The sequence below is a fragment of the Erpetoichthys calabaricus genome, chromosome 1 (assembly GCF_900747795.2).
Source record: "Erpetoichthys calabaricus chromosome 1, fErpCal1.3, whole genome shotgun sequence".
Classification (NCBI taxonomy): Eukaryota; Metazoa; Chordata; class Cladistia; order Polypteriformes; family Polypteridae; genus Erpetoichthys; species Erpetoichthys calabaricus.
In genome coordinates, this window is record NC_041394.2 from 81374662 (window position 1) to 81398758 (window position 24097).

General features: G+C 36.7%; 1 protein-coding gene across 2 annotated transcripts in view; it reads left to right on the plus strand.

The window, feature by feature from the left end:
• The window catches only part of fibpa (fibroblast growth factor (acidic) intracellular binding protein a), a 105611-nt gene that overhangs the window by 35499 nt on the left and 46015 nt on the right, over positions 1-24097 (plus strand). For both annotated transcript variants that reach the window (XM_028802896.2, XM_028802914.2), the window contains 3 exons: positions 4947-5080; positions 8528-8636; positions 11500-11563. In XM_028802896.2, the coding sequence (XP_028658729.1) occupies positions 4947-5080; positions 8528-8636; positions 11500-11563 (307 nt within the window). The remainder of the gene's footprint in view (positions 1-4946; positions 5081-8527; positions 8637-11499; positions 11564-24097) is intronic.

The window sequence follows — 24097 nt, forward strand, 5'->3', positions numbered from 1 at the left end:
GATATGTTGTTTGTTTCCTTTACTGTATGTTCACAGACTTTAAGAGACAAACAAAGAAATCATTTCTGTTTTCAATTGTGTGTTGTAAAAACACATTTTTGTCTGGTTTCTGTTTTAGTTAAATAGATCCTATAAATGAAATATTTGGTGCTTATTTTAGCAGTACCATTTTACCTCTGTGAGCAGCAGTACAACTGTGCGTTCACAGTTACTAGATATTTGATCCTACAGCAGGACAATGTCAGGCCACATGCACAGCTGCTGTGCTCACAGCTGTCCCGAGGAGTGAATGCTGCTATGTGGATGCAGCCTTGGGTTGCCTTTTCACCTGACCTAATGCCACAAAGCACCCTTGGGGACATGGCCAGCAGTCCCCAAGGGTTCACAGTTGTTATTGTTTTCCTGTCATTTTTTGTTATACTGTTTTTTTACCTATTATTTTGATTGCTCTATTGTTGTTCCAGCAATAAAGGTTGAAAGTTCAGTCCAGCAGTGTGAGTGTTTGTTGTGTTTCTCTTTTTTCCATTACTATATTTGAAGTTTATCTTTGTGGTGAGATTCAGCTTTATGCCCTATGTTCCAAGGCCTGCTGACTCATTGATTACCTATTATACATAGTCTAGAGTAGTATTAGATGAAATAGAGCAGAATTTAAAGATGCTTTATGTATTTATTTGGATTTTTAGATGAGTGATTTTGCTGCAGCAGCTGTGTTAATATTGAATCTAGACATTGAAATTATGGCTAGATGGAGGGACATGTATGTTGGCAAAAGCAAAATTTAAAAGCGGTAATTGAGATGTATTTCAGAACAAATTTTCTTAGAAGACAATTTTTTTCCCTCCATATGCTAATTTCATTCAACATTGTGCTGTTTCACTCATGCTGTGAATTATTGTAGTATTTAACATTTCCTTTTTTGCAAATCACTTCCGGCATCTATTCTGCCTGTACATCATTATCTTTTTTAATGGTTAGCTTATACTGTATCACCCTTAGTAAAATGCTCTTTCTCTAAGATCTAATGTTGTGCAGAGAACATGTTCATTAATGTCTCTTCAGTAACAAAATTATCGTTCATGTTCTTATTCTGTTGACCTTTAACTCAGGGATCTCTAGCTGCTGCTTGTTAGAACTCTATTGCAACAACCACAAGCTAGATTTCTTTCTTGTTGAAGATAATGGGAAATAATTTACATATTTTTGATTTTCCTTTTGTTATTACAATTGCGTTAAAATGAAATCATAATAGTTCTTTTCAATGTTAGCGATGCTGATTTTATTTACCTCACACAATACACAGTTTCACATGCACTCTGTATCTTGGATGGCTGCTGATTTGATGCATGGTGCAAAAGGCAATAAGGCATATTGAAAGTAAATATTAAGTATTACATTTTTGCTGCAACTCTAAAAAGGTTGTGAAAAGAAAAAAAGGTCAGTTTATTTAGATTATTGCTCCTGCTCATAGCCCTCGTCAGTAATCTCACTCTTCAAAATATGATGCTGTGTCCGACACATCCCATCTGTTGTCTACTGCATGCATGTTTTTTTTATTTTTTTAATGACAGTTGTAAAAAAAAAAACAAAAAAAAAACAGAGAACTAATAAATCACTTATTTGACATCTTTAAGTAGTCACAAGTGAGTTTATCTGATTTTTTACATGCATTACAGGTGCAAAGAAGCATTCCAATTTCACCATTTCATATTCATTTTAACAAAATATTAGTTGAGTCAAATACAACCTGAATTTGAATGCCTTCCTGAAACACAAGTTGAAAAGAAAGCATTAAGAAAATGAGGCCAATGTATTATTTCTCAGATTAGCTTGGCATATGAGACACAGATGTGTCAAAGTAAAATTAAACAATCAAAATGACTGAAGACTTTGAATGCATTTAAATGAAATAAGCATCTCTTAAATGCACATAAATAAACAACTCCACAAATTCCACCCTCAAATGTTCACCACCATCAGCAACTTAGTAATTATACTTTAAACAAGTGTTTTTCAATCGGTGTGCAATGAGAACTACCAAGTTGTGTTGTGTTGGACCGCTTGTGTAAGCGGGCAAATGGACGCAACAGCTGGGAAAATGTGTCCAAGTACTCACTAATTGCTGTGTCTGCGATTGCCAACCTCCAGGCTGCTTTTTTTTTTTTTTTTTGCGCCGTATTGGACAGTTTAGTTTAGTAAGTGCTTTTATGGTTGGTAGAGTCGTGGTGTGCTTTGGAATTTTTTGGGTTACAAAACGTTTGTCACCACAGAAAAACGGTTGGAAAACACTGCTCTGCCTACGCCTTTACTCTTGGCATGCTAAAAAAAAGTTCTCTGTAACCGCCGCCTCACTTAAAACTGGCACAGTGCATTACTTGGGTGGTTATGTTGGGTTCTTTGCATAAATTATCGAAATACTGCAAACTGGAATAATGAGTAGGGGTAATCATTACACTTCTGTTTCACAGAATTTTGTAATTATATTAGGGCAGTAAGCACTTTAAGCTACCTGCGCAGTTTTAATACAGAGGTACTAGAGACTTATTTTGGTTTTAGTGCCACTCAAAGAAAATGTATTTTGCACGTATGTTATATGACTTTGATTCGATCTTCTTACAGAAACAAAACATGAAAAAAAAGATAGAATGTAAATTTCACCATCGCTACTTTTATTTAGTATTGCTCCAGGACTACCATAATCCCCACTTCCTCCCACTCCAGTACTATGTACTGACATGTGGTAAGGTGTTGTGAAACGTGCAATTTGAAACTTTTAAATATAATTTTATTTCTGAAAATTTTTAAAGGTAGTACTGTATATATACATACGATAGTGGATGCTTATGTAATTGTTTAGGTTCAGACTTACCTTTTTTATATTATTGTTTCATAATGTAAAAAAAAGCATTGCTTGATGCGATTGCATCATTGTTGGCCTTGGATGGAACAATATCTTTTAACGCATTAAAGAGGCCACATTAATCACAAAAATTAACGTATTAACTTTCCCAGGCATAGTTTTAATACTTGGGAAGGGCAGCAGGAGAATTTGTTCGTACTTTTTGTGCAGTACTGAAAGACATTGTGTGCTTATGTACAGTTTAGGTGGGGAGCATTAATTAAAGGTTCTGGGATGTTAATTACTCATGTAAAAAAATATTACAAACTGGAGGGCTGAATCTATACAACTGCAAAAAACTGGAAGAAAGTGACAAGATTTTGAAATAGATAATACATAAATAATATTAGGGTTCAGAAATGAAGGTTATGCATAGATTGGGCAAATATATATCAAAGTGTCAAAGAATTCATTTTAACTTTTTATATTGAAATTTTTCTACTGAAATGGTGTCCATATAAACTTGTGTTCTTCTGAGACCACACTTTTGGCAAAAGTTGACTTGGAAATTAAGTGTAACTCTCATAAGAATATTAAAAAAGTGAAAGACTATGAATAATTGTACAAACAATGGAGGTCTTTGAAAGAGTGCTGGGGTGGTGAGAGATGCAATAAAAAGAAAACAAGATCTTTCTTTCATCAAGCTTGGAAGAGGAAGAGCCATCAAGTAAAAGTAACCACAAGTAAATTTTTTGGAGAATTTTAACAGTTACTTGGTTTAGAGGCACAAGATATCCAGTTGGGGGACAAATGTGAGATCTCCAACAAAGTAACACATAAATGTATATGCTAAAGTGCTTAAGGAAATTAAAATTTCAGATAAGATCACTTAGTAGTAAGTAGAATCACAATCAATGAAACCTTAAGTAAGGAAATTTTTGAATTTATGTACATGGGTGATGTATCTGTAATAAGAAGAGACAGGCAGGGGATTGAAAGAACAATACAGTATTTTTTGTTGAGATGTCTTCGGACCAAATTTATTTAGAAAAGTGTGGTGGTATACTATGGGAGAAGTAAGTGATTAAGCCATGACATTGTTTGAAAATAGGTGCTTCTCCTCGTCTCCTCCTCCTTTACCATAAATTACTCGTTAAACAGTGCTGAGTTGTGATAGTGAATACATCTAATTTAAAGGTATTTAAAATGTATTTATAGTGGTATATTTAGAGTTGAATAAAGATCATTTTGAAGCTATATATGGAACTGATTCTGCAGCAAATCTGAAAGCTTCAAAAACTTAAGTGACTGTTTTTTGGCTAATAAAATTAACAGTAGGGTACAGATGCATCCTAGTCTAATTTTCCTTAAACTAATAGCACTAGGGTGTTGTACCGTGTTAGCCATTATGAATGTAGGGAAAAGCCAAGCAATATGACACCTTTTATTGGCTAACTAAAAAGATTACAATAGATGCCTGAGTTGCCCCGAAAGCTTGCATATTGTAATCTTTTTAGTTAGCCAATAAAAGGTGTCATTTTGCTTGGCTTTTCTCTTTAAACTAATACTAATCTTAATCTAAGGGTGCCTTGTATGATGTCTGAGAGTGGGTCTAAATACAGTAGTACAACGTTTTTGTTTTTTTTTAGAATAAACTCAGAATCTATAGACTATTATTAAACATTAAATGATTTAATAAATACACATAAAACAATATTTTTATATTTATTTACAGTAGGATAAATCATGGTGAGAAAGTATAGTGTGTTAAATGTATTATCACAGATGTCGTTTGGTCATTTGTCACAGTATTACAATAGGAGCAAAATGTAAAATAAATTGCATATGTGTACTATGGACATGAATAAACTTTGAGATACTATTTTTAACATTTTTAGTAAATATATCAAATACAAATAAAATGTTCCTGAAATTTAAATATCTAAAAAGTTAAATATTGTAATATATTTTATCAATGTTATGTTATAAATGTATTCAGGTAATTTAATGCATTTTGTTTAACAAATCTTTAATAATTGATTTGTCATTCTTAAGGAGATTACTGATGTCTTTTGTACCACTTTAAACATTTTTTGTTCTTTTACAGAGATTATGCGGCCATTGTGTTCTTTGCCAACAGTCGTTTTGAGACTGGTAAAAAGAAACTGCAGTACCTGACATTTGAAGATTTTGCATTTTGTGCTTGCCAGCTCATTCAGAACTGGACTGTGGGTGCTGTGGGTAAGAGTATATGTATTTAAGAAAAACGAGCAACATTCTGGAAGTTTTTTCTTTTATTTCTGCTTGAAAACGTCAGACTCAGTATGTAGTATATTTTGGGAAAGAGCTTGTCAGCTTTTATTTGTATATCAATAAAGTCGAGGAATGTTTGTGTCACTTACAAATGTTAGATTTAGGGGTAGGTTTAAGTAGACTGTTATTTTGGCAAGAATGTACAAACAAAAAAAATATTCCATAGATATAGCAAATAAGGAATCAGACATGAATTGTCAATTGAAGCAAAACTATTGTAAAACATTTAGGCATATAAATGCAGAAATGTTAAAGGAAACTCAAGAATATTGACACTCTTAAACCAAATGAGCCCTGTACCTCAATGAAACACATTTAATGCTAGCATCTTGTATTGTGGTACACAAATATTTGCATAATATTTACGTACATCGTAGTGAATTTAGGGCTTTCTAATTGGCCAAAAAATAAGGCTTGAATATTCCAATTAAAAATAAATATTTGAATATATTTGAACTTAGGTTAATGATTGTGGGTGTTGTAGATGTATGGTTGTACATGTTTTTTTTTTTTTTTTATACTCATGTCAGTCAGTCAGTCATTATCCAACCCGCTATATCCTAACACAGGGTCACGGGGGTCTGCTGGAGCCAATCCCAGCGAACACATGGCGCAAGGCAGGAACCAGTCCCAGGCAGGGCGCCAACTCACTGCAGGACACACACACACACACACAGGCCAATTTAGGATCGTGAATCCACCTAACCTTCATGTCTTTGGACTGTGGGAGGAAACTGAAGGAAACCCACGCAGACACGGGGAGAACATGCAAACTACACGCAGGGAGAACCCGGGAAGCGAACCCGGATCTCCTTACTGCGAGGCAGCAGCTCTACCACTGCACCACCGTGCTGCCCACCCCATGAAATGTTTTTTCTTTTTTAACATATGTAGACATATTAAGATTTGATCTTCATTTACACACTATATATAGATAAAGATGATATAACAAGCATCATGCCACATTTACATTTTGTAGTCCATTATATAATTTAAATAAACATAAATACAAATTTTTCATGCGGGAAAAGTAAGTAACCCCTACATTTATCACTACCTGAAACACTTAACATTAGAACCAGGTGCACCAGGTCAGGTACAAATGATTAGAACATCATTAGAGAGGGTCTTGGAAGAACCTTTCATATTTAAACCTCAGACATTTAGTTTGCTTTGCTCTTTGTTGTTTAAATGTGTGTTTTCAGTATGCCTAGATCGAAACAACTCTCTGAAACTTTCAGAAAGAAAGTTATAGATGCCTAAGAGTCCGAGAAGGGATTTAAAAAGATCTCCAAACAATTGAAAATGAACTATTACACCATTCGAAAGATCGTCTACAAGTAGACAAGATTTTAAACAACTGCCAATTTAGACTGCCTTTAGATTGAGTCTGTGCATAATAGATCTGCATAGAGGTATGCTAGGAGAAAACTGCTACGCAGAAAGAGCATCAGGGCAAGATTAAAGTTTTCCCATGAACACATAGGCAAAGACCAGTACTAAAGGAGCAATGTGCTCTGGACACACAAGGCCAAGATAATTATTTGACCACTGTACCAAAAGACAAGTTTGGCAAAATACAAAAACCGCATTTAACCAGATGAAACTGGAAAGCATGGTGGTGGAAATGTTATGGTTTGGGGTTGCTTTGCTAGGTAACTCACCTATATGTGATCCTCTGTGAATTCTTCATTCTACCAGGGCGTTTGATAATGTAAGACCATTTGTCCAAAGATTGAAGCTCTACCGAAAGTGGACCTTGCAACATGACAACGGTCTTAAACATACCAGTAAATCCACCAAGAAATGGCTGAAAAGAAAGAAAATTGAGAGTTTTGGAATGACCAAGTCAAAACACTGATCTGGATCCCATTGAGATTCTTTGGTTGCATTTGAAACAGGCTGTGCATTCAAGACACTTGTCAAATATAACATAGCTGAAAGATTTCATCATGGAGGAGTGGGAAAAATCTTTCAACCAGTCAATGTCAGAGACTGCTAGACAGTGAAAACACCTACTTATGTTATTTATTCCAAAGGGGAAATACCAGCTATTAGAGTCAGAGGTGTACTTGCTTTTTCCACAGACAGAAATGGCCTTTCTGTTGACTGAATTACTGCAAAATCCGAAATACATCACCTTTATGTAAGACTACTTAATATTCTTAATATATCCACATTAAAAAAGAAACAACATTTCATGGGCTGTAATTAATTTTACATATGAATGTATATACAGGACACTTCTGATTAGCTTGGTGTGTTTAAGTGGTGATATGTTTTCAAGGGTGCCTGTGTAGACCATCTACAGATGATTAATGCCTTACACATATTGAAATAATCTACAGATTGATGTTTACTCGATTTTAGAGACCTCTATTATAAGTCACCTATGGATAAAAGCATCTACTTTGTGATAATGTAGATAGACTATAAGAAAACATAACATAATAAATAAGTAAATTAAAGATGAACATTTATTTTAAAATCTGTTTTATGTTGCTGAAAGAGTAAAGTGGAAATTAAGAATTACTTGTATTTATCATTAAAATTGCTGATGGGAACCAATGTAAAGTACTTTTTTTTTTTTTTTTTTTAAACTTTAAAAAAATTAACTAAAAGCTACAGAACTGGATATTAAAGTGTTCTTTCTGTAACACCATGACTAATTGCATTTGTTTCAGTATACATGTAATTGTTTAGATGCCCAGCTTGAATAATGAAGTAATTGAATGAAGGCTCAGTGTTTAGAAAAAAAAAATTATTTCATTTTTTTTTTTAATATTTTGCATTTTGCTATCTAGTAAATGTGATTTTAACGTCCCATTTTTTTATAGACTCTGCATTTGTTGTCCTCCTTTTGCAATGCAACTCAAACCACAAAGTTTAATTGTTCACCTTTTTAATTTAGTTTGGCAAAATGTTTTAAGTATAAATTAAGTAATTTAGTTTTATCATCGCTTGTTTCATGTCATACATTTGAATGAAGTCACCAATGGGCACGATTCACTTTTGTCAAATGCCAATACATTTGTTGTCAATTTTGCCAATACAGTGTAATTTTACTTGTTCTGTATTTGTCATGAAACAATTTTTATATATGGCCAAGTTCTGATAGCATTACACCAGAGCTACAAGTAGTGAAAAGGTAAATACTACTTAGCAAACACTATCCTGTAGAGAGTTAAAAATGTATGAATTTTGTTATGTTTCCAAAAAACTATTTTTCAGATTTTTGAATATTACAGATGTGCCTTTATCAAGAGGTACCTCATTATATGTTAGAAATGGTGTTGCCCTCGCATTCCAAGAAGATTGATGGAAAAAGTTTGCTTGTTAAACATATACTATAATTGTCACTTCATATGTTTTCAGATAACATGGTAGAAGATATGGATGTGGATTTAGACAAAGAGTTTCTACAAGACCTGAAAGATCTTAAAATCCTTATTACAGATAAGGATATGCTGGATCAGCATAAGAGGTAATGCTTGAACAAGTGGGTCATAGTTACTGGGCTTTACGGAATATTTGTTGTTTAGATAAGAATTATTGAAAGCTTTGTGATGTTCTTTTGGAGTATTTCTGAATATTTTGCAACTTGTGACATGGGTCAGAATTTTTTTTCTTGTGACGTAGGCTTCGATATGTCTGAAAACACAGCTTTTGAAGTTCCTATAGGCTGCGTTTGTCACAATATAAATATGTCCTAATTAGTTTAAAAAATGTATTTGAGAATTGCCAGATTCAAGACACATTTTAAACTGGTTGCTTTTATTTTCTCCACTGACATAACAACAAATTATTCTCTTATTATGTATTGTGAATACAGTGATCCCTCCTCCATCGCGGGGGTTGCGTTCCAGAGCCACCCACGAAATAAGAAAATCCGCGAAGTAGAAACCATATGTTTATATGGTTATTTTTATATTGTCATGCTTGGGTCACAGATTTGCGCAGAAACACAGGAGGTTGTAGAGAGACAGGAACGTTATTCAAACACTGCAAACAAACATTTGTCTCTTTTTCAAAAGTTTAAACTGTGCTCCATGACAAGACAGAGATGACAGTTCTGTCTCACAATTAAAAGAATGCAAACATATCTTCCTCTTCAAAGGAGTGCGCATCAGGAGCACTGAATGTCAGAAAGTGAGAGAAAACCAAACAAATCAATAGGGCTGTTTGGCTTTTAAGTATGCGAAGCACCGCCGGTACAAAGCTGTTGAAGGCGGCAGCTCACACCCCCTCCGTCAGGAGCAGGGAGAGAGAGAGAGAGAGACAGTGGAAAACAAACAGTGAAAAATCAATACGTGCCCTTTGAGCTTTTAAGTATGTGAAGCACCGTGCAGCATGTCGTTTCAGGAAGCAGCTGCACAAAAGATAGCAACGTGAAGATAATCTTTCAGCATTTTTAGACGAGCGTCCATATCGTCTAGGTGTGCGAACAGCCCCCCTGCTCACACCCCCTACGTCAGGATCAGAGAAAGTCAGCGCAAGAGAGAGAGAGAGAGAAAGAAAAGTAAGTTGGGTTGCTTCTAAGCCATCTGCCAATAGCGTCCCTTGTCCCTTGAAATTAAAAGACCCATTGTCCTCAGAAATCCGCGAACCAGCAAAAAATCCGCGATATATATTTAAATATGCTTACATATAAAATCCGCGATAGAGTGAAGCCGCGAAAGGCGAAGCGCGATATAGCGAGGGATCACTGTACCATGTTTTTCTCCTGTGAGACCCTTCAAAGTGTACTTTTGAAGTCAAAATAAACTTAAAAAAATAAATAATACTGGTACCCTTGCATCTATTCTGAAGGTGAAAATGTGATTTTCTGTTTGTTGCACAGCTTCACTATTTTTTATGAGTTGTCTGTTTTTTTTTTATTCCTCTTATTTATTTAGCAGACATTTTATCCAAGGTGGATTGCAAAGCAACCTACCACAAGTAGGACAGTCTCCTTTAATCTTGGCTAGCAGCTGTTACTTTTAAGGATGTTAAGGATTTGCTGGCAGTTGGACAATTTCCTAGATGTGTACTGTATCATTTTGTCCATTCCCCTATTTTGGGTTGATTTACTTGCATTTAACCTATCAGTTTTTTCTTGTACTGTCATTTATCCAAATGTCATAAAACTTTTGTGATTAAAATTTTGCGTTTGTTTTTTTGGGGGTTCATTTAAAGTTCCTCTTTGTAGCTATGTTTTCGCAAGCTCAAGAAATATTACTATTTTTGTTTAATTTTCTTTTATCACTGTCTTTCATTTTATTGTCACATACCTTATCCCAATTCTTTTGTTGTTTGTGGGAGATTAATAGATTTTTAAAAAAGCGTTTAGGGTTCAGAGTTGCACATAGAATACTCAGAAAAGTCCTTTTAAGCACATTTTAGTCATTAACATGAAGAACAATATGCAAGTATTTTAAAGTTGGACCGCAAATGCGATAAACTTAACTCATTTGACTCCAGTAGTTTCTTCCTGAAATTAAAAGAATTTGCAGGCATCTCCATCTCTGCTATCAAAATCCGTGAACATTCTACAGGACTGAAAACACAGCCGGGTAGTGAACTAAATATAAAGTAGCACTGTCAAGCTGCTACTTGTCTGAAAGTGTGTTTTCTTTGTGCAATTGTTTACACAATGTTTTCCATCATGGAAATGTCTTGGAAGGTCAGTGACCCCTATCCATCTTACTGCATTGCTACAATCCATTATTCACAACAGTTTTATCTTCTGGAATTGTTATGGTGCAACAAGCATAATACATCAAATATACAAGCCTTCCTTCTGTTTGTACAGTCAATAACACCCAGTTTTCTTCTCTCTTTTAGGCCCCATTGTATTTTTTGTACTTCTAGCCGAGAACTCATTTGCTGCCAAGCTGGAGTCGCACTGCGTGATTTTTCAGTCATAGACTTCATTTACATAATTGTAGCACCCTGGCCCTCAGTTATATTGTGGAAATCCCTAGTGATTTTGTGTTCTTGGTCCCTGAATAACCTTGATAATATCAAAAAGGTTTGATTATGTCTTAAGTTGTAGGATTGGGCTCCTGTATATGTGAGAGTTTTAAATATTTCCTGAATTTAAGAGTAAAACAAACCAAAATAAATAATGAATGTGGCCTAATCAGAACACCTGTATTTAATTGGGGTGGAGGGGCTGCGATTCTCACAAAACAAAAACCAACATTTTCTTTAATGAAAATACTGAACAGTTATAGTTGAGCATAATGAATGCTGATGCTGCATAACATTGATCTTGTTTCCCTGAGATATAGTATGATTAGATTTGTATGTTTACTGATAAGTTAACTTCCTTCTTTAAAGAACTGCTTATTTTTGTTCTTTAACAGCTTGGTCTGCACTGGCTTGAGAGGAAAAATTCAGGTTTTCAATGAAATGGAAGGGAACTTTAAGGTAAGAACAATTTTAACTTTATTAAAATTAAGTAAGTTTTATGGTAAATTTGTCAGCAAACACTTTTTGTAATACTTTCTGGTACTAATGATACATTTTAAATGACTGAACAAATAAGTCCTATGTTATCTTGGCTTATTGGTTAAACTTTTAAGTTATAGTAATAACACCTATGCCGCCAAGTTTTAATTTATTCATTTTTATTGTTATTAATTCTGAAAGGTTTCATTATAGCGTATAAGATAAAATCAGTACTACATTCCATGCTTATACACACTACATTTACGTGCTGAGTGTAGATGGAGATGCAAGAACAGCAGTGACAGAACAGCAGGATGAAAGATGAATGGAATGAATTCTAAAAACTGCTCCCTGCCCTGCCCCACCCCACCCCCCAGACCCTTTTACTGTATTTTAAAGGAATGTTTCTAGCACTGAAGGTAAAACTTAATGAAAACTGTGTTAGCAGTATGCTCAGTGGGAGTGAGATGCAGCTCATGAATGCAGAAAAGAATAGAAATGAGAATGATCAGGTAGATGTATGATGCTGTAAGAAAAACTTGGTGTGGATACAATAGTTGTTGTGCTAAGCAGAAATCGACTAAGCTGGCTTGGGCCTGGAGTGTAAGGGTCCATTCACACTTGAGTGTTGTAAATTTTCAACATGTGTTTAGCATTTTTTCAGGCTTCGTAATGTTTTTCAGGTTTTTTTGGCATGTTTTCAAGAGTTTTTTGGGTGTTTTTTAGCATTTTACAGAAGCATTTTGCAGGGAATAGTGGTTTTTTAGTTTCCAGAATGCCTTATATGACTTCAGTACTTTGATCGACGGGATTAAAAATGCTAAAGAGTAGATGTCATCAGCGTCATGTTGGTGTCACCCTTTTCTGCAGCAAACAGAGTTGAGAGGACAATTCTGGATTCTCTGTTAAGCAGGTAGCATCCAGAAAATTTTCAGTATCACACATGGGTATCAATAAGTACATAAGTAGTGATTTGGGGGTGGAGGGGTCGGGACTACGGCTGTTGGTGCAGTATTATACAAGCGTGTGATCTGATCAACTAGTAACAGCTAGTGAGGAAAGCATTATCGTGCACAGCAGTAATCGAGTGAAAAGAACTGAACATATGTTGTATACATTTAATCCTGCATGTACTGAGAGGTACTCGTAAATTTAATTTGCCCAGTTTAGGCTCATGGGGAGCCAGTGATTATTGAAACAGCTCTGGGTGTAAGAAAAGAAGCAAATGTGAATGACAATGTGCCCGTCCTTTGCATAGCTCAGTCGCACAGCCAATCAAAAAAGAGTGTGCTGTGTGCAATCCACCAACATAAATCTATAAATAATGTGTCCGTTTAGTTTTAATTTAGCTGTTTGTTAGACATATTTTGAAACTGTGTTATCTGGAGGTGCAGTGGCCAGTGTTCACCAGGGGTAGGGTTGCATGATTTACCAAATCAATGTACCAAGCATCACAATTTTTAAAATGGTACAATACAATCATTTTGGGAGTTTTGGTATCAGAAGTAAACAGTAGTTTTGAAAAATCTTGTGATCAGCTCTTTGTTCTTCTGCTCTCCGTGCAGTAGACTGTGTGGGAGACAAATATGACCCCTGTCCCTTTTGACACACTAGAGCAGCGTTTCTTAAGCTATGGGTCACAAATCTTTGTGATGGGTCATTTTATGATTGTTTAGTAAAATTACAAAAGTTCATCCAAGTGTGAATTCTGTGCTGAGTGATATGCCTGCTGCTATTTGTCATACTTTTTATTGCAGTGGTATGTGAAACAACAATTGCTGCATAACAGAGAGCTTTTGCTTCTGTGGCACAAAAAAATATAATAAATTTTCCTTAACTGCCATCTCATAACCTATTAAACATGCGGTCTGAGAAGGTTGACAGCAAAGACATGTATAAGAAAGGGGTTGAGAAGAGGAAATGAGCAAGCTTGTGAGGTGAAGAGACTGTAGGGCTAGAGTGACAGAAGAAAAACAGTAAGTGAACGTCATATGAATTTTCATGCATTTCAGTGTGGACAGAGATCCTTTTTGAAAACCATGCCAAAACTCCAATGAGAGTGGAGATTGTTGTCGTTTAAAAACTCAATGAAATTTCAATGAAAACCTGGCAGTTTAGGCGTAGCCTTAGTGTGGGTCAATTCCCCTAAACCACTTTCTCCTCTTCAATGCGCTTTAGACTCCACTACCCATCCCCACCCCCCTTTCCTCTTCAACGCACTGTAGACTGTGTGGGGGACAGCAAATTTCGATGCACTGGACAATTCAAAAGGAAACTATAGCTTGTAGCAAAGTAGGGAGTGTGCATTTATGTACGCAACAGGTGCAACACAAATTTGAACGGTGCAACAGGTAGGCTAGCAACACATTTGGGCAGATCTGTGATGGTGGATAGGATTATGGGGAGTTATGCGTTATTGGCTTCAGTACTGTTTCAGTAATGCTACTTGTGTCTGAAAGCTGTTATCGATACCAAAGTCAAAAGTTAGTACCAATCCAACACTAATCTGGGAGACTAAACATATTTTCTTAATTAAAACATATTAGTAACACATTTCCAGTATTTACTGTAACAGGTAATAATTCTCATTTACGCACACTCACTGATACAGATCAATTTAGAAATTCACAAACAGAACATGCCTCATACAGTTTGTGCTGTAAGGAATGAATGTCAATTCTGCATTACCACTCTGCTTGTATGATAAAATACCTGTACTAGACTTTAACCTGATTAAAACTAAATTTATACCTATAACTTTTTTTTTTTTTTTTTAATTCTTGTCACTTGATTACAATGTATGCGCGCACTTGACTTCTCCCGCAATAGCTGTCACTAGATGCCTGAAGTAAGCGTGTGCATAATGACACCAGCAGTTTTTGATTTTTTTTGTTTTGATGTTCTGCTTCACTCCTGACTCATCCCAGAAGAAACAGTGACTTTCTGTTAAGACTCTTCCAAAAATGCTCTTTGTTTTCTTTACCAACAGTTTTTGACTGATTTCAGTGCATAAGCATTTGGCTAAAAACTCTGGGAAAAGTGGTGCAAGCAGGAGTTTCTAAACTGCTCGCTGTTAAAATGCTTAGTTGTGAATAGTGTCATTGAAAATACTGCAAAATAAATTTTCGAATGGCTTAGGAATGTTCTGGTTTAGTGTTAAAATTCTGTACAGTAAAATTTGCTTAGGAATAAATGAGTCCTAAGATGGTGGTTGGAAGAAGAGTTGCACCATGATTGAGGTGGTGGGGATGTAATCCCTAGGGAGGCCAAAGGATACATGGTTGGAAGTGGTGTTGGATGATAAGAAAGTACAGGATATGCCTCACCTCAAAGAACGCCCAAGACAGCAAAGCAGTAAGATTTAATGGAATCTACTAGCCTGGGTAAACCTGCAAAATGGCTGTTAAACTGGTGGTTGGTGGTGATGTTGATGATGATTTACATTATTTGAATAAATTCCTTTCAGATTCTAAAAATAGGTTTAGACTGTTCCTCATAGCTTTTTAAAATTTTAAATAGAATAAGACACCCCTTTCCCACTTTGTTAACACTAGAATTACCAGAGCCTACGAGAAAACTCGTAAATCCTGTCCATCTTAAATCTGTTCGCACCTCTCCGTCAGCGTCTTTTGTCCTGTAAATGTGCTGATTAAGACAAGCAGCCTGCTATTCCATCCCCCACCATCACAACGTTCACTAAGTTCTCCCAGCCCATGCCTTGTTTGATTATCTGGGAGTGAGTGAACTGCTGGAGTTTTAGAGTGGAAATAATAGATTGTTATTTGGAACACATGCATTTCGTGTGTGTTCCGTTTCTTCAGTAATCTGTGTAAACACATTGTTAAAACAGAAACTTTTTCATATTTACTAATAAATGTTACAAAATGTAGGCATAAACTATAGAATATGTGAAGCCTGAAGTCCAAAGATCAAATAAACACTTTCACAAAAGATTCAAGGACGATACAACAGCTTCCATGGTGTAGTGGTAAGATTTTCTGACTTGTAATCATGGGGCCACCGGTTCAATCCCCACTGCTTCCTATATTTGCCGTTTTCAGTAGTGAGCTGCTCTTATTGTTAATATTATACAGTACACACATACATTTGGTTTGCGTCTATAACAGGCCGTGTACATTTATAGTACTGTACTTGTAAAAGTTACCTTTTTTTCACTTTTATTCTCTCACTCACGATCACGATACATACTTACCGCCTTAGGGATCTGATGCTGTTAGTTTTTATTTGAAACGGGGAATCACTGTTAGATGTGTTTTGAGGCAATGGAACTGGACATTCTCTGATCTGGATGGATAAAAGCTGACACACAAATGCTGGTGATTCTGCCTTCTTCCTATCTCACCGTCACTTTATTTTTTTTTTTATTCCTGCTCACGCAGAATTAGTATGCACCTTATGGTGTATGATGTCAAAAAAAAAAACACAGACGTAGGTATATATGATATTTTGAAGAAATCCTTTCATGACCTAAATAGTACCAATCAGAAAACATCATCGCACTAATGCAATATTATTTGAAAACGAACAGCGTCAGATCAGGTGTGAAATTATGCTGGCGCTGTTACTTAGTTAGATCAGGAGAGGAGAGGCGAGGCGGGCTGGGTGGGGGGTTTATTAGAGCGTCATCATCATTGACAGAATAAAACTGAAAAAAGCTAACTTTTACAAGTACCATACATTTATACCCAATGTCCCATATATTTGTCTCTTTCTGTTTTTTCTCCGTGCTGCGTCGAAATTGTGCACCAGAAGGTGTGAGCGCTTATTCAGTGCAGCAGGATCAACGCACATGTTGGATCTTTTTTTTCTTTCAGTACTAAAATTGAGTAGTGGTGTTATCTTGATATTGGCATTGTTATTAGTATATTTTAACTTGTATATATTTTGTGAAATATTCCCAACATGGTTTCATTAATAAAAGAAGGATCAAACAGCACCAATTTCTTAATAATAAATGTACTTACAATAATAGATCACCAGTTTTTATTGGTATTTTTGCTGCTGGATAATTGAAATAACTATAATATTATGTTGTGTTTCAATTAATACCTTTTACTTTAAATAGATTTTTAAAATTTCCATTTTAAAGTTAACATTTTGCACATCTATTTCAGAGTAACATTGGAAATATTTTTACTTCACCTTTCAGTTAAGTTGGATTTTTAAATTTTTTTATTTACAAGACTCAGTATTCCTCTTCCATGTTTTTGAAGAGCCTTCTCCTACCTCAATCCCTGACTCTAAATTTATGGCCATTAAATCACACTTTCGGTTCACATTCAGGCCAGAAATACCCCTGTAACATCACAGGGCTTTTGACTCAAATTCATACTTAAGGGTCTCTGAAGGTGATATACAGTGGTGTGAAAAACTGTTTGCCCCCTTCCTGATTTCTTATTCTTTTGCATGTTTGTCACACAAAATGTTTCTGATCATCAAACACATTTAACCATTAGTCAAATATAACACAAGTAAACACAAAATGCAGTTTTTAAATGATGGTTTTTATTATTTAGGGAGAAAAAAAATCCAAACCTACATGGCCCTGTGTGAAAAAGTAATTGCCCCCTTGTTAAAAAATAACCTAACTGTGGTGTATCACACCTGAGTTCAATTTCCGTAGCCACCCCCAGGCCTGATTACTGCCACACCTGTTTCAATCAAGAAATCACTTAAATAGGAGCTGCCTGACACAGAGAAGTAGACCAAAAGCACCTCAAAAGCTAGACATCATGCCAAGATCCAAAGAAATTCAGGAACAAATGAGAACAGAAGTAACTGAGATCTATCAGTCTGGTAAAGGTTATAAAGCCATTTCTAAAGCTTTGGGACTCCAGCGAACCACAGTGAGAGCCATTATCCACAAATGGCAAAAACATGGAACAGTGGTGAACCTTCCCAGGAGTGGCCGGCCAACCAAAATTACCCCAAGAGCGCAGAGACGACTCATCCGAGAGGTCACAAAAGACCCCAGGACAACGTCTAAAGAACTGCAGGCCTCACTTGCCTCAATTAAGGTCAGTGTTCACGACTCCACCATAAGAAAGAGACTGGGCAAAAATGGCCTGCATGGCAGATTTCCAAGACGCAAACCACTGTTAAGCAAAAAGAACATTAGGGCTCGTCTCAATTTTGCTAAGAAACATCTCAATGATTGCCAAGACTTTTGGGAAAATACCTTGTGGACTGATGAGTCAAAAGTTGAACTTTTTGGAAGACAAATGTCGCGTTACATCTGGCGTAAAAGGAACACAGCATTTCAGAAAAAGAACATCATACCAACAGTAAAATATGGTGGTGGTAGTGTGATGGTCTGGGGTTGTTTTGCTGCTTCAGGACCTGGAAGGCTTGCTGTGATAGATGGAACCATGAATTCTACTGTCTAACCAAAAAATCCTGAAGGAGAATGTCCGGCCATCTGTTCGTCAACTCAAGCTGAAGCGATCTTGGGTGCTGCAACAGGACAATGACCCAAAACACACCAGCAAATCCACCTCTGAATGGCTGAAGAAAAACAAAATGAAGACTTTGGAGTGGCCTAGTCAAAGTCCTGACCTGAATCCAATTGAGATGCTATGGCATGACCTTAAAAAGGCGGTTCATGCTAGAAAACCCTCAAATAAAGCTGAATTACAACAATTTTGCAAAGATGAGTGGGCCAAAATTCCTCCAGAGCGCTGTAAAAGACTCATTGCAAGTTATCGCAAACGCTTGATTGCAGTTATTGCTGCTAAGGGTGGCCCAACCAGTTATTAGGTTCAGGGGGCAATTACTTTTTCACACAGGGCCATGTAGGTTTGGATTTTTTTTTCTCCCTAAATAATAAAAACCACCATTTACAAACTGCATTTTGTGTTTACTTGTGTTATATTTGACTAATGGTTAAATGTGTTTGATGATCAGAAACATTTTGTGTGACAAACATGCAAAAGAATAAGAAATCAGGAAGGGGGCAAATAGTTTTTCACACCACTGTACTTCTTAACCCATTCTCTCTTTAATGACTCTAAAACCAGTTTGCCTGCTTTATGTTTTGGACAGCAGGAATCTGTCTCACGTGGTATTTCCTTTTTGCCGCTTGCCAGTGAATGTGGAGCCTTTCTGGCCTCCTGTCAGACCTCCATTGCCTCACAGCTTTTAAGGTATGCAGGAAAATGATTTTGCAGTGCACTCACTGGTCAAACAGGCTGTACTATTCCTGGAAGCTCCTTCCTGCCCATGGTGACTTGAAGAGGTTTTTTCAGCTACAAGACTAAATTCACTTTATTTATATGGCTCTTATACCTTTTTGGTAATTCTTCTGTTCCTAGTAGCCTCTTGCCAAATGGGAAATCCATTTATGATTTCATTGTCATCTTTCAATAGGTGGAAAGTTAAAAATAAATAAATAAAAAACATTAAGTTACTGGAAGTTGGCAGTAAAACAAAGACAAACAAAAGTTTCAGTTGACTAAATTCCATTAGGTGATATTTCTCTTGGAGCCAGTAGCAATTTAGAATTGTTTAAGTCAACATTGAACTGATTAAGTCCCTTGCTATATAGTCTTCTGTATAAATTTTAAAGTTGTGTTTATATTTGTTTCTGTCTCATATTAACATAGCCTGTATCTGTAACTATAAATCACTGTTAGTTGACATCTTGATACTTGGACTAAAATGAGCAAGTTGTTAATCTGGTTAGTTGACACCTGACCATGTTTAATTGCCTTAGCTATGCAGTAGGCTAGGCAAATAGTCATTCATATACTAAGTTCAAATAAACAAACCACTGTGCTGTGCTAAAGTTATGAGTCTTTAGCCTTATAAATGCTGAAACAGACAAGTCATTGTGACGATGAGGGTCGGCTCCATGCTCCCATCTTCTGTTTGGGAGCCCTTGAACCCAACACCGTCAGTAATGTCACCGATGAGCTAGACAGTGGGGCAATAAACAATTGAGCAAGAGGATGGTTATAAAGTGCAAAGTGCTTTTATTAAAACAAAACAAGTGTTCAAATAAAGTGCTGTGCAGTTGATTCAATAATTCAAATAAATAATCCAATAAAAGAAAAGTGGAGATTAAAATCCAAACAAAACAATCCTTTAAAACAACGAGGTAAAATGTCACTGGAAGCAGTCTTAAAAACAAACGATAAACCCGGTGCTTCTTCACTTAAGACTGGCGACTCCCCTGCTACACCCGTCTGGGCTACTCAACAGACGAGACGCTTTTTTGCAGCTGGCCTTCTGCCTACTCCTGCCACAGTTGTCCGACTTGCCTCACCGATCCTCGGCTCCGGTCGGCTCCTTCAGACAACGACATGGGACTCCCTCCCACGGCCAAGGCTCTCACGTGGAGGACACCCTATCCCATGTCATGACTCCCGCTGCCATCCGCGGAGAATCTTCCGCCTTCCTGTCACTCCCGTCCTTCAAACAAAACTCTGCGGGAGCGACAACAACTACTACGCACGAGGTGTCGGCCTAACACCCATGCTACCATCCCAGCTGCTGCGAGCCTTTACTCGCTTGTTTTCCTGCACCGGCGCACGCTCTCTCTCGCTTCCTCCCATAACCTCCGTCTTCCTTTCACCTCATTCACCTGTCTCTTTTCTTTCTTTTCTCTCCCCTTAACCAGCTCGCGCTTCCCTTTATACTGAGGGACATAGCAGCTTTAGCATATTAGCCACAGGAGCAATCACGGATGTGGGCAGTCTCTCACCTGTGCACTTAGGTGAGAACCGCCCACACCGCAGATCGCCCTGCAGCTTGCTACAACCACCACGCCCCTTCCTAAGCCGCGAGCGCGGCGATTATTTATTTAAATAAAACGGCCTTTGCTGCAAGAGCTGTGGACCCATAACACCACAGTCATCCATTTTACTGACAGGTCTTTCCCCTGATTGGAAGCTCCTTGTATGGTAGTTTATCAACAACATTGTCACTTGCATTTAAAAATAATTTCATTGAGGATTCAGCAAAACCTAAATTAAACCCTCTCAGTTTAAGCTTGACATTGTGAACTGAAGGGAATGCTCATCAGGGGTCTCTAAGCCCAGAGTAACTTCAAAGAAGCTCAACTGTTAAAACCAAACCCATTTATTAATACAAAATAAATGTTTCAGGGATAGGCAGTGACAGAAGGAGCTTTAAAAAATAAAATGAAATACAGTAATAATCTTAATGCCTCGCTTAGTCAAAATAAATACCAGTAAGGTCCAAGTTTTTTGCTCATGAGGTGATTGGTCCACTTACCCACCCAATGGTTATTCTTTCCTTCTCTTCTTCTGTCCTTCTTTAGCCAAGTCTCTTCATAAGCCTTAGGCCGTACATATTTCCCAAGGGTCTCCTCAGAAACACTTCAAGGAGAAGAGATAGCCTGTCCCCACAAACAAATTGTTTTTTTCCCTGCTCTCCAGCAGGGTTTTCTTCACCAGAAATCTAATCTATGCCCCAACTAAGCTGACTCTCACAACATATACTCTATATATGAAAGAAATGAGCTTCACTCTTTGTCTAACAAGAAAGATAGAAAAAAGATATTTCATTAAGAAGAAGGAATAGAACGGGAAAAAACTAACAAGGGGAAGTAGATTTAGAATCCTTTTCTTATTTGAGAAGTAATTTATTGTTTTTCATAGCCATGATGCACCAGTCACACATTATGAGATTTACCCAAACACACAACTTTCTAATTACTTCATACTTGCACATCTCAAAAATCTGTTTTTATATTTAGTTAGCAAATGGCTATACTGAGCAGAGCTAGAGGTAACGGCATTTCATGATTCTCGTCAGTGTTCTTCAGTTCATATAAGGAAGGGTTAAAAAGTACAGTTACTAAACAGAAAAGCAATGTTTTTAAACTTGAGGATGATGCTGTGATTATTAGTATATATTATACAAGAATGTGCATTCCGTTAATGGAACGTTTGTTTGTTCATATGAACAAGAGGTTGTTGCTTTTCCAATGGTATCTCTGCTTTTGCTTGAGCCAGTTCAGAATACTGCACTGGAAATTTTTTTCTTTTGATCTGACAAATCAAGGCAGGGCCACTAAAGCTGGTTTGTAGTTCATCTGTTTGTCAAGTACAGACACCATTTAAGGCTTAATGTATGTCTCTTTAGCAGTGTCTTTTCTAATTTTAAGTCAAGGAAGGAATTGGAATGTATGTATGAAATATACAGAAGCCTTTTGTAAAATATTTATTGTTTAGGTTAAGTATCTAAAGTTTTAGACATAATCTAAAGCATATATTTTTCTAACAAACCAGTATGAGGTTGCATTATTGCTTTGTAGTCAAAGGGCTAGGGGATTTGACTTTCAACAGGGGTCACTGTGAGAATATAGCAACTTATTTGAATTACAAATGTCAATTTATTTATATAGCACATTTAAAACAACATAGTAATGCTGTGGCCAAAGTGATTTACAATAATAGAATAAAAGAAAAGCAAAACACTTAACATAAAACATAAATAGAAATAAAATATATGAACATAAAATAAAATACATAATAAGCAGAAGTAATGTTATGTATATAAAAAATAGAAGTAATGTTATATAATCACAAAGAGAAAACCATCAGTATTACTGAAGGTCACGGAATGCAAGTGAATAGAAATGAGTCTTTAATCTTGTTTTAAACAGTTCAATTGTAGACGACTCCTTTATGTGATGAGGTAAAGATTTCCACAGGTGAGGCGCAGCAGCAGCAGCTGCAAAAGCTCTGTCCCCCTTGGTTTTACACTTGGTACGAGGGACAACCAGAGACAGCTGACCAGAAGATCTAAGCACTCTAGATGGCTGATGTAAAACACACAGTTCAGATAAATAGGCAGGAGCAAGCCCATGTAAAGATTTAAAAACTAGCAGCAAGATTTTAAAATCAATTCAAAAACTGACAAGCAGCCAGTGTAAAGAAGCTAAAATAGGAGAAACAGAGTCATACTTTCTTGACACAACCAGAAAGCGAGCGGCAGCATTTTGGACCAACTGTAACCTGTGTATCAGGGATTTGTTAATCTCAGAATACAGTGAGTTGCAGTAATCGAGGCAAGAAAAAATAAACGCATGAGTAGCTATCTCAAGATTCCTAGAAGATAAAAAAAGGCTTTATCTTACCTAATAGACGAAGTTGGAAAAAGCAACTCTTGACTACAGAATTTACTTGTTTCTCAAAAGAGAGGTTACTATCAAAGGTAACACCAAGATTGCGGACTTGAGGTTTGGAAAAAACCAGAGAAAGAGCCGAGAAATCCAAGACCAATTTGGGCTTTAGCTGATGGACCCACTATAAGCACCTCCGTTTTATTTTGATTTAGATCAAGAAAATTATTAGCCATCCAGGATCTTAGTTCAGACAGACAGTTGTGGAGTTGATTTGTTGTAGAGTTGCAGACAGGAATAAAAACCTGAGTATCATCAGCATAGCAGTGAAAAGAAATGTTAAATTTCCTAAAAATCGCTCCAGTAGGGTGAAGGTATATGGAGAATAAAATGGGACCCAAAATGGATCCCTGAGGAACACCATATTTAAGAGGAGCAGTAGATGAAGAAGAGGAATTAAAAGTCACTAAAAAGTGTCTACCAGTTAAATATGACCTGAACCAGTTAAGAGCAGCCCCTTTAAACCCAACAAGATGTTCAAGCCGTAACAGCAATATCTCATGGTCAATAGTGTCAAAGGCAGCGGACAGGTCAAAGAGGAGAAGGACTGCCACATCACCTGAATCTATACTAATTAATAAAAGGCAAAGCCCTCACTGACTCACTGACTGACTGACTGACTCACTCATCACTAATTGTCCAACTTCCCGTGTAGGTGGAAGGCTAAAATTTGGCAGGCTGATTCCTTATAGCTTACTTACAAAAGTTAGGCAGGTTTCATTTCAAAATTCAACGCGTAATGGTCATAACTGGAACCTCTTTTTTGACAATATACTGTAATGGACGGCAGCTTGATGGCCGTGGGAGGCGGAGTTGAGTGTCACGTCATCACGCCTCCCACGTAATCACGTGAAAAGACTGTGAATGCAGTAGGGAGAAATGAATTAAGAGCCGCAAACAGCGAAGAACAAAAAGAGTGAAGCATACAAGCATCTTCATAAGGGAAACAAAGCACCGTGTAAAACGTAAGTTTAAATTAAGTTTATTGAAACGCTCCCGTTAAGGATTGCAATAACATATTCGCGAGATAAAAGAACGCAGTAGGGAGAAATGAAGGAAGAGCCGCAAACAGCGAAGAGCAAAAAATTCATTAATCAATTGAGAAGGGAGCGAGTGAAGCATACAAGCATGTTCATAAGGGAAACAAAGCACGGTGTAAAACGTAAGTTTAAATTAAGTTTATAGAAACGCTCCCGCTGCGGATTGCAATAACATATTCGCGAGATAAAAGTTTAATGAGAAGACACGAGGTATAAACGAACCACACGCCGTGGCGCAACGTTAGGGGCAACAGTTTCAACCATTCTATGATCTGCTTCTCGCAACTGAAAGACGGCACATGG